General features: G+C 37.4%; 1 protein-coding gene across 6 annotated transcripts in view; it reads right to left on the reverse strand.

The window, feature by feature from the left end:
* The window catches only part of PDS5B (PDS5 cohesin associated factor B), a 101,992-nt gene that overhangs the window by 17,736 nt on the left and 72,058 nt on the right, over positions 1 to 12,198 (reverse strand). For all 6 annotated transcript variants that reach the window (XM_027651188.1, XM_027651172.1, XM_027651179.1 and 3 more), the window contains 3 exons: positions 8,813 to 8,936; positions 3,765 to 3,969; positions 27 to 141 (listed from right to left, as the gene is read on the reverse strand). In XM_027651188.1, coding sequence (XP_027506989.1) covers positions 27 to 141; positions 3,765 to 3,969; positions 8,813 to 8,936 — 444 coding nt within the window. The remainder of the gene's footprint in view (positions 1 to 26; positions 142 to 3,764; positions 3,970 to 8,812; positions 8,937 to 12,198) is intronic.

A 12,198-nucleotide genomic window follows, 5' to 3' on the forward strand; every position in this document is an offset into this window, starting at 1 on the left:
AAGAACACTATTGAAAGTAGTCTTACTCTTTAATGTCCTTGAGTTGTTCAATGTCTTGGACTTTGACATAATCTGGGTCATGAGCTAGGAGATGGATAGTATAAGGAACAACATACTCTGGTAGAAGTGACAACAGTTTCTCTGAAAAGCAGAAGAAAGATGCATCAAAAAACTACATACTAAGAAATATGCTTTTCTACTAAAGAGGAAAGGGCAAAATTTTTCTAGCATCCTCTGAGACTTTTAAGTAATCCTAAGCGATGACTGCAGAAGAAAGTCTTTCCTACATCATGACAGACAGAAGGCCTGTTTTCCCCAGGGATTCAAAAACTAAGGGTTGTTGCCAATGGCCCTCTCAGAGTTATGATCACAAAATATATATTCTGTAAGGTAACAAATTCCCTGACCAATACCATGCAGCATGAAGTCCGGCACCTCAAAGTTTGATGAAGAAAATCAGAATTAAAAATATCCTCTCCTATGGGATAAGGACAACAGAAGGACAAGTTGTATACCAAAAGTAAAAAAAAAAAACCAAACAAAAACATATTGCAGCAGACATCCACAATGCCTTCTTTAGCCTAATGCTTAAGAGGAACCAGTGGATGCACAATACACCTTAATTATTAAACCTGTACCCTGTGCAACAGGCAAGACAACAGGCAAAGGAAGGCATACTAGTATTCTATGTACCTTGCTATGGTACAAGCATATAATCTTAAGTGCTTGTGGCAAATGTAAAGTTATAGTATTAACTATGGATAAACACTTTAATTTATGTGTGAAGAAAAGAGGGAAATTCCTAGCTCTGCTTTTGAAAAAAAAAAAAACAACAACACATTTTTGAGCTAGTAAGCAGTCATGAAAGAAATGACCAAATCTGGAAAATCTTCTTTCAGTAAACTTTCAACTATCCTCTATTCAGTTATGAATAAGTCCAAACATCTGTAAATCATTACATATAATAATAATTTTTGAAAACAATTTTACAATACATTAGAACACTGACATTTTTATCTCCAATGTATGTATTCACATGAGATGTGTTTGACAGTTATTGTGCACATCAAATAAAATACATCATTATTGTAGATTTTAAAAAACAAAATAATTGTCATGCATAAGTGAGGTTTAATCTATCACCTTCTAGAGGTCTGCATAAGGGGTAATGCACAGTCTACATAATATATATATATATATAATACCATCTAATGTCTATTTCAAGCTATTTTTATGTAATTGAAATACAGTGTACTCTGCAAAGTAGTTTTTAATTTGTTTCAATTGACACTGCGCTATTAACTTCAAAAATATCCTTCACTTCTTCAAGCACTGTCCTGCATTTTAGCCAGCAGCTGTTTGCATTACTAAATTAAAAAATAAAGATGGGAAATGGAAGAAAAAGAACATAATTATGACTTTAGAACACTAGCAAAATTGGCTTGACTTAGACATGTCCCAGGCAAACCAACCCACTATTATTTGTATTAATTAGCAATTTCAATAGAATGTTCATCAAGAGCTCGTGAATTCAGTTTTTCAGCAACTTCCTGCTTTGGACAATTTCTAATATAACGATAATTCCAACTAGGTCTGGAAAACAAAATTAATCAGTTCCAGACAAAACAGGAATAGAACAAATATTGGTACATATGGTATTTAACCCCTGTCATAACAAAAAATTGTAATTACACATTCTTTCCTCATCTCTAATGAAGAAAGACACAACCTGAAAGGTAGGGTGGCTTTTCTACCAGTACTTAAAACTACAGTGTGCCAAAACCCTTCATGAAGTTCTTTACGATCTTTTAGGAAAGAAACTTGTTAAAAAAATTTATCTTCACCCTTGTCATTCTTCTGCTTACTGACTTGCAAGTAAAAGCCCATCCTGAGAAAACAATAATTCCTATGCAAGACACATCTCTACCCAGATGAAACTAGTAACAGATACACAATCAAAATAAGTCTCTTCTTGAGCGGCTTCTACTCTGAATACCATTTAGAGAATTTAAGAGAGTTGAGAATAATTCCTGCCAGCCTTTAAAAGGCCAGCGTGGAAGAAAAGAGGCATTTTACTGTCTGGTACCAGTCCTTAGGAAGTTTTCCAGAAATATACCATCTTTTCGACAAGTGCTGAAATCCTCCAAAAATATCCAACAGATATCCTCCTCACTTGTACCAAGGTTTCAAGACAAAATCCATCACAATATCAAACATTTACAGATTCACAAAAATAGCTGTATTAATCAAAGATGCAGATTTCCAAAGGAGGTACTACAGTCATTACTACCCCGCATTACTTCATGCTTCGTAAGGAGAGTGGCAGAGAGAAACACACGTTTAAATAGCACTTTATGATCAGAACTGAGCTTCAGCTGTACTTCTGCAATATGGATATTTTAGGATACAGTTTGAGACATTGTATTTGTTGAAAGCTCAGACTGGTAAACCTGAATGGCACAAAGTTAACATTGCAATCCTCAAAAAATCCTGCAATCTATATTTAAACCAGACTTCTCATGAATTATAGCACATATCAAATCAATGGCATCACTCACTCAAATATTTCAGCAAGAAAAAAAAAATCATCAGGCACACTTTGAGGTTCTACTGGATAAAGAGAATCACACACACCTAGGTTCCTCTAAATTTCTTCTACAGATTTTTGATAGCAACTTCACAGCACCTATTTTAAACATACGAGAATTCTTCTATTTTTCTCCTACTACTAAAAAGAGTTTTCAACTTTCAAGACGAATAGTCTTAAGGTGACTTAGAGGTGTTTGCTCAATTTATTTTCCTTTTTCCATGTTATTGAGGTGGGAGAAAAGTACCACTCTTTCTTCTTTAAGTCTAATTAATGACACACAAAAGGATTTCTCTGCAGACTAATTCTCTGATCAAAGTCTGAGAGGACTAAGAAAGACAGACTGACATGGTTAATATAAAGTGATTCATAATCACAAAAGGAAATCAGTTATCTGACGGCATCTGTGAGATCAGATTCACCAAACAGGTCTGGTTTATGCTAAAGAAGATGAAAAAAATCCCCTTTATTTCACAAAAGCCAAACCATCAGTAATATTTCAAAGAAATAAAACTTTCAAAAGCTCTTATTCAAGACACCCATAGCTCTTCATAAAGGTCTACTTTTTCCTATGACCATATACCAATGTTGTCACACTGTATGTATGTAGCTTTAAGTCAAAAGGACTGATTTAATAAAATTAAAAATAGCTAACATGAGTCCATAATAACTCCCAAAGTATTCCCATGATCAGATTGCTGGCACTGAGAAGAAAGAAGTACATAACCTCATCTTGAACAGTCTACAAATATAGACCTTTGCCAGCATAAGATAAGAAGCTACTCAATATAGCAGTGCAAAGAGTCTATTTAATATAACATTTATTTCATTAAGGTTACGTATTATTAATTACTGAAGTAAAATTAATCATTGTCATTTCACTTAGAATATTATTAACCATTAAGTTCAAACAGTACACAAACTACTTCACTTTCAATATTAGGCATAAGCATCTGCACAGTTTTTTAACAAAACTGAAAGACCTCAGAAATGCCTGTTAAAAAACATCAAAAGAAAATCAGAAAAACTGAAAAATGTCAGTTTTCATTAGATATCACTAAGCGAAATTTACAGCTGTTCTATGTACAAAAACAGACAACCACCACTGTTTTCAGTCTACTCACATTTACATTTGAACTACAGCACTTGTACCAAAAAGCAACTTCTACTCTCTTACCACTAACTGCTGCATGTTGTTTCAGATATTCTCTTCTGACATTTATGTTCTTCACAAGGCACTGCCTGGCGTGAGCTCTTCTCTCTTTCACAGGATCTTTTGCACACAGTGCACAAATAGCCATATACTCTAGTGGCAGCCGTAGTCTAGAAAGGCCTTTGTGAAGTTTCTGAGCAAATATTTGTCTCACTTGGTAACATTCATCCTATTAAAAAAACCCAAAACAATAAACCAGTCAAAAGTAGAAAAGGTAACAGTAAACTTTTCTAAAAGCAATACAGACTGTGAAATAAAACACAGAAGCCCAGTTAAATATGAAAAAAAGCAATTTTGGACCTTGTAGTCACAGAAACACAGGAAATTCAAGGATTTTTTTTTAAATGTCAATTCAGAGCAATTTAATTGAATTAATCAGTTGAAGCTTCCCTTAAAATCAGAAGAAGAATTAAGGTTCAGGAATTGTACAGGAAGATATCACACTCAGGACCCAAGGGAAGTGCAGAGCCAAAACCTAGCCACTGGTAACATTGACTCTGCTAAATTTGCGAATGGCATCAAAAGAGATCATGTTTGAGATAAAACAAGCCTTCCTCTTTCCCCACCAAAAATGAAATCCACAAGAAACTTCTTCAATCAAGTCCCATTTCCCTTTCTGCACTTCAAGCAATACTCCTCCCTGTATGGACTGAAACCCTGAAACACCTGCCGTAGCCAGAGCTGAAGCAACCTAAGCCCACAAACCCAAACCATGAGACCTACTCATGATGCATTGCCTCACAACAGCAAATCCACCCCCCTGCAGAAGGCTAAGATACAGCCTTATTTTCCTCCTCAGTAACATCATCTAATTCTAAAGCCTTTCGGAAGCTTAGAAGAAACCTACACCTAGTTGGTCTATCAGCAAGGAAGCATGTCCTCTTTGCCTCAGGGGACAAGGAAGTTGTAGTTCGATGTTACTGATGGTGTTGTTTGGCCAACTGGAATGATTATAATTTCTTTTTCTTTTAATATTGAGAATAACCTTAAATTTGGCTCAGTTATCCTAGTTTACTGAGAAGAAGGGGGATAAAACTTATTCAACGTATGCTATTTTCAACAGCGTACACGTAAACCCCATAAAATCAATCCAACTTTATATATCCACATGTCCGAATTTAATGTTGATTTATCAGAATTTCACCATTTAAAAGCACTTAAAAAAATATATATTTGCAAAGCATCATGTACCACTCAGAAACAACTCTGATTCTTTCATCAATTAAAATACTCTCAGTTACCCAAGGAAAACTGAAAATGTTTTGGGATCTTATTAAACAAATGAAACTTATGCAATCTAAAAGATTTCTTCATTCAATTACATGTCATTTTCTACAGCAAAGGTTATTAGATCTTAAATCTGGTCTTAAAGCCTGTTAAACACTGAAGTACTCTACACTACGCTCAATTATTTTCTACTCTCTTTCAGTATGAAGCTCTGCTGACATCAAAATTTGTTCTGCAGACCAAATAAGTCAACTGCTGGTAAGCTTACAACATTGGTCAAAGACATCCAGAACTTATTTTAAAATGACTAGAACTACATGCATTTCATCACCACAATTAGATGTGATGAAATCATCACAGCAATTAGTGACAACACAGGATTATGTATTCTGCACTCTAATTATTACACATTACAAAATGGTAGTATCAGAGAAGAAAAAGTGCCAGTACAGCTACTCTGTGTCTGAGGATCTGAACTGAAAGTGACAAAGAAAACTGTAGAAGACCTCAAGAACATCTAAAAAAGTTATTTGTAAGTATTCAAAATCCATTAAGAGCGGCAGTGAAAAGGAAAGGCATAATTCCTGTTTGACAGGAATTTCTAGTTTTCTAGAAAACAATTTAGCAAGTCACAAAAGGCTAAAAAAATATCAATAAATGAGGAGGGAAACGTGACAGAACTAATACTACAGAAGAAAAGATTCTCCTGGCAATGATGTGAAGTCATATGGATATATCCAGAGAGAGGGGATTACAGAGAGCCAACACAGTTTTAAAAAGTACAAATTGTGCCTGATCAGTCTAGTAGCCTTTTACAATGAGGCAACTCAGTAAATGAGTAAGCGATGAGCAACTGATGTCATATACCTGGATTTCTATAAGGGCTTTGACACAGTCTCACACAGCATTCTTGTCTCTAAATTGGACAGATATGGCTTTCATAGATGGACTATAAGAAATTAGCTGGGTGGTCATGTCCACAGAATTGCAGTAAAAAAAAAAAAAAAAATCAATGTCCAGATGGAGATCAGTAACAAGTGGTGCCCTCAGGGGTGAATACTGTATTTCACCTTTATGAATTACACAGGTAGCAGGATTGAGTACATCCCTCAGCAAGACTGGATGACACAAAGCCAAGTGGTGCTGTTGATACACTGGAGGGCAGGAGGAGATGCCATCCAGAGGCATCCTTGACAGGCTTGAGGAGTGGGCTCATGGGAACCTCATGAGGCTCAACAAGTCCAAGTGTAAGGTCCTGCAGCTGAGTCGGGGCAATCCTCAGTGTCCACACAAGCTGAAGGATGAAGGGATTGACAACAGCCCTGCCAAGAGGGACTGGGGACACTGGTGGATGAAAAACTGGATGTAAGCCAGCCATGTCTGCTCGCAGCCCAGAAAGCCAACTGTGTCCTGGGCTGCATCAAAAGGAGAGGGGGTCAGCAGGTTGAGGGAAGTGATTCCTGCCATCTGCTCTGCTCTCATGGGACCCCCATCAGGAGCACTTTATTAGAAGGCAGACATGGAGCTGGTTAGAGCAGAGTCAGAGGAAGGTCATGAAAATGGTCAGAGAGCTGGAACACCTCTCCTAGGAAGAAAGACTGAGAGAGTTAGGGTTGTTCAACATGGAGAAGAGAAGGCTCTGGGGAGACCTTGTTGCGGTCTTTCAATGTATGATGGGGGTTTATAAGAAAAATGGAGAAAAACTGGTCCCATTACCTGCTCCTGCAGTAATGGGACAAGGGGCAACAGCTTGAAACTGAGAGAGGTTAGGTTTAGATTAGACCTAAGGAAGAGACTTTTTACAGCGAGGGTGGTAGGACAGTGGAACAGATTGCCCAGAGCAATTGAGGATGCCCCACTACTGGAGGTGTTCAGGGCCAGGTTGGACAGGGCTTTGAGCAACCTGGTCCAGTGAAAGATGTCCCTGAGCACAGCAGGGGAGTTGTAATGAGATAATCCTTAGGGGTTCCTTCCAATCCAAAGTATTCTATGATGCTATATAAAATGTGATACTAACTGGTTTATAAATGTTGATAACCCTCTTGTGTTCTTCTAATTTAAATCTCATCTCTCAAAATTCCCTTTTGGGAATTTAAGAGAAGTAAACACTAGACACAAAGATAGCAAAAGAAGGTGACAACACATCTGTTAGCTATATCCACAAACAGTTAAGATTGTTATAGTTGGAAAATAAGAAGTGGAAAAAAGTGAGAGACAGTGAAGAAATGGAGGGCAAAGAGCCTGCACCTAACATACTGAGAAGAGCATCAAAACAATGAAGCGAAATTCTGATAGAGGAGAACTACAAGGTTAATATTTGCAGTAAAGAAAGATTTGCCACAGGAGGGAAATGACTAAAGAAATGAACAGATTTTGATCACTGGGAGCACAAGAAAACAGAACATGCAAATACTACATTGGCAAGGCTAGTCTGGCATGACATTATCCAGCTAGAGTATCCTTTCCAGAACAGAAATAGAGCTTATTTGTCATTACAGTAAGTGCCTATTTTCCTCTCTACTAATTTTGTTCTGAATTGTAAAAATATTTAAAACTCATTTTGAGACAAGACTAACATTTCTATTTGGTTTTGTAACAGGAAGACTGAAAAGTATCACTGTGCTTAAGATATAAAGACCTTCAGTTATTACCACTGAATTCCTGCTGCATTTTTGCTAGATTTCATCTGCTTAAGTAGTTTTAAATTTTGTTCCATTTTCTTGTTTTTGATAGCATTTGGGAACTAAGGGTTCCTTCCATAGGAACACAGAAGCTTAAAATTCATACAAACACAGTAAAAACAATATACAAGCCTAATACAGACTGTCTTACTCTGGTATAGGAATGATTTTTCTAGCCTAACTGTAACCAACTCCAATCAACTTAAGAAATTAAGAGATATTCTATATGAAATAAAAAATACCCACACAGAAGCTATACTCTATTTTCTAATATTAAATACCAATTTAAAATCTTCTGATATTTAAATGGGTTGCAGCTAAAGCTTTAGCCAGCCTCAGGAATTCAGGTCTAGAATGGAATATCATGATTACTACAGTTATCTTCCGGAAGTGATTCCTTCCAGAGTATATCTTGACTTGTGTAAAGGCAGGAGAATATCAGCAGTTACACAAGTAACACCAGCCGAAGTCCCTTCATGACCACTTGCTCTTGGCATATGAATCAATTTCTGTAGAATTTGCTACATCTACAGGACAGAAATACAGAGGATCTCTACATCTCCACTTAAAATATTAAAATTACTTTCTTTCTGTTACTAACTTCACAGTCAGAAGTTAAGGATGACAACTCCAGCTTCTACTGAGGAATCTCTCAATTTTTCTTCTAATATTTAAAGGATGTCAACTATCTTTAAAAAATCTCTGTATTCACATATATTCTACCCAAGTACTGACAGAAAGAGAAAGCGAGGTCACTGTTGTCACCACAGTTCAACATAATTTACATAATCTCATTTCAACTTCTAATAATGTCATAATGCAGTTGGGGTATTACTTTAAATATATACTGAATTCCTTGGTTTATCAATATTCTAACATTTGACTACTGTAAGTTAGTATTCCCCCACTGGACAACCCAGTACTATAGACCTAATTCTCATCCAAAATGAGTTTTCAGGATTATCTAGTAGAAAAATAATTTCATGCCAAAGACGAACATTTTGCATAAAACTAGATTCATAGAAATATACACAACATACAGAACAAACAACTATATACTCATACATTTGCTGACAACCCACAACTCCCATCAAATTTCCTTACGTTTATGGCTAGTGCACACAGCTGGTATTGTTCTAAGGTGATGATTTCATGGTAACAAGGTTCTTGTGCCAACTTCACAATAGCATTTCCTGCAGCCAGCCTCAAGCGAGACATATCAGGTTTACTGAAAAACAAGCACATGGATTATGAGGGTTAATTCGTAAAAAAATTATGTAATTATTTGACTTAATTAAATTTCAGTAAGTGTGCATTGCTGAAAAACAAGTACTTAAAAAGAAAGAAGTTTCCATGGACTTAGCTGCCCTCATACCAGCAAAAATAATTTCAACTCAAAAGTATTTTTTGTGGCACCACATTTTACAGCCTATTACCACACATCTATTACCTTGCCCTAACCTGGCAATAAAAATCTTCCCTGAAACTTCCTAAAAGTTCCACATGGGTATGAAACAGTTCTAGTGGTGCATTGAACCAACAGAGTCCATATTGCCCCTCAGAGACCACATTTAGCAGTAAAACACTTCCATTCAGCTTGCTGCTTTTATTTCAGCAGAGGGCTCCTGCCAAAGAAGTAGCCCATTTCTAGTCCCCAAAGTTGCCAAACTTTTTCTAGTTCAAAATCCATGCTGCGTGTCAACATAAATTACGATTAATTAGACATTATGGTAGATGACTAAGTGAATTTTTTTTTTAAGACAACAGTAAAGTGTCTTTTGAATACAGCCACTGAAAATGTATATCAGATGTGTAGCAATTCTTCTACAGCACAGAACTATGAAGTTCCAAACTCCAATATTTTTTTAACAAATTTTCTCTTGGTACAGCTTAGTTTAAGGAAAATGCAGATAGCAATTCTAGAAAATCTTAATTTAGCTTCATATCTAATATCAGTACTTTCAGCAATTGCCAGTGTTCTCCCACCCTTAACTACTATTATTTCATGCTTAGTATAGACTAAGTTAAAATCCTTCTACAAAGACATGCAAGTTCAACCTAGCTGATTCAACCTAACCACAAATAGAAAATTAGTATAATCTTGAATTTTATAAAACTGTTGACTTATAAAATTAAAAAGAAATACCTGGAAAGGACAGTTGATATATTATTTATTGGTAAAATTCAATATTAAAGAAACACAAAACTGGTGAATTTAACCTACATATGCTAACATCTCAAAGAAATCAGTTGTTGATTTAAAAGCAATTCAACAAAGTCATCAATCCTATTACTTCAAGGCTTGAAGGATGAACAAGAGAAGGGATTTATTTATTTTCCAAGTAGGACCTTGCCTTTACCTGACACTCTATGCTAAACCATGCTTTGAAATTTAAAAAAACCCATTCTTTTACTCTGTAAATGAAAGGTACAGTTGCGTAGATTTAAAGAGGCCTAGGGGCAGAGTCATTTTTAGGGCTGATGAGGACAATAACACCAAGATGATTACACCATGACTAAGGGCCTAAAAAACATCAAACATCTCCTGAGCTCTTGCACTTTCATTTAATTATCTTTAGCAAATTATACATTGTTTCAAAGACAAATGCAAGCCATGAACACAAAAACTGACTCATACAGAATGACCTCATATCAAGTACAATTTAAAAGATTATGTTCTGTATTGAACAGACAATTTTACTCTTTTTCCAAAGCCTACTCTAAATCAGAAGGACCAGTGTCATGTTTGCACAGCAGGGACACAATAAGCATTGCTAGAAAGAAGATATCCTTACTGCATTCTCAAAGGTTGAAGAATAAAGGTCAGGAAGTGTCAGCAAGGTCCATACAGACCTAATAGGCCTGAAACATCATCTCTCTGCTTCAGGTTTTGAGAGTACTTGTTAGTTAGGCAGTACAGCTCACACAGAGACAATGGAGACCTGTCCTTCTACCAATCTGGAGCTTTCCCAAAAGTAATACTGGGAAATAACGAATACATGTCCTGTCACCAGGGCTCTTGCCTTATGCAGCAGTGGGTGCACGTTTTCCCTAGTCTTCCTTGTGTCACTTAGAGAAGCTCTTCTGTTTGCCTTTGTCACTATTCAATCCCAGCTGGGATTTGGCTTTCCTAACTGTGTCTCAGATGGCGTATCTGTATTTCTTCCAGGTTACCCATCTCTACTTCCACTTTATAACTCATACAACCATAGAATAGTTTGAGTTCGAAAGGACTGTTAAAGCTCATCTAGTCCAACTCCCTGCAATAAGCAAGTTACTTGGAGCCCTGTCCAACCTGACCTTGAATGTTTCCAGGGATGGGGCATCTACCACCTCCCTGGGTAACCTGTTCCAGTGTTTCACCACCTTCATCATAAAAAATTTCTTCCTTTCATCTATAGGCCTTCCTTTAAGTACTGAAAGGTCACAATAAGGTCTCCACGGACACTTCTCCAGGCTGAACAATTCCAATTCTCTCCACCTTTCCTTGTAGAACCACTCCACCTTCTGACCATTTTTGTAACCCTCCTCTGAACCTACTCCAACAAGTCCATGTCCTTCCTGTGCTGAGGATTCCAGAGTTGGATGCGGCATCTTGGATAGGGTCTCACCAGAGTGGGGTAAAGGGGCAGAATCATACCTCTCGGTGTGATGGCCACACTGCTTTTGATGCAGCCCAGGATACAACTGGTTTTCTGGTATGTGAGCACACACTGTTGGCTCATGTCCATCAGTGTCCCCAAGTACTACTCCACAGGACTACTCTCAATCCTCTTGTGTTCAAATTTTGCCAAGAGCTCCCTTCTCATCCAGGCAGCTCTGCTGAAATATTTGCCTGACCCTCTGCTTTGACCACTCTTGAGCAATGAAAGGATTGTTTTTGAATATTAGTTAACTAGTTTTCTTGGGCCCTTCTTCCTTCTAGGACCTCATCCAATGGGACTCTACAATCAGATTCTTTTAGAGACCCAAGATTTTTCTCCTCAAGTCCAGCACTCTGATATTGCCTTTTGCCCTCCTTCTTGCCATTAAGATTTTAAACTCCATATAATATGGTCATTATAGCCAAGGTTGCCTTCAATCTTCACACCCCCAACAACCTGCTCCTTGTGGCAAATGTGAGGTGCAGCAGAGAGATCCTCTCCACTGGGTCCTCTACCAGTTGTGTCAAAAAGCTGTCATCAGTGGTGTCCTGGATTGTTTATGCACAGTTGTGTTGCTCCTCCAGCGGATATTGGAGTGTTTGAAGTCCCCCATGAGGGACAAAGACTGCATACATGAAGTCATTTCTAGTTGTTTAAAGAAGGCTTCATCCCCTTCCTCTTCCTGGGAAGGGGCCCTCCAGCACACACCCATTATGATGTCACCCATACCAGTCTGCTCTACAGTCTTAACCCATAAGCTCTCAGTTGGTTCATCATCCATCCCCAGGCAGAGCTCCAAGCTCTGGGGTTGAAGGGTTACTTCCAGAGCAACATCACATGTCACTG

This window comes from Corapipo altera, unplaced genomic scaffold (genome assembly GCF_003945725.1).
Source record: "Corapipo altera isolate COAL_440 unplaced genomic scaffold, ASM394572v1 0, whole genome shotgun sequence".
Taxonomy (NCBI): Eukaryota; Metazoa; Chordata; class Aves; order Passeriformes; family Pipridae; genus Corapipo; species Corapipo altera.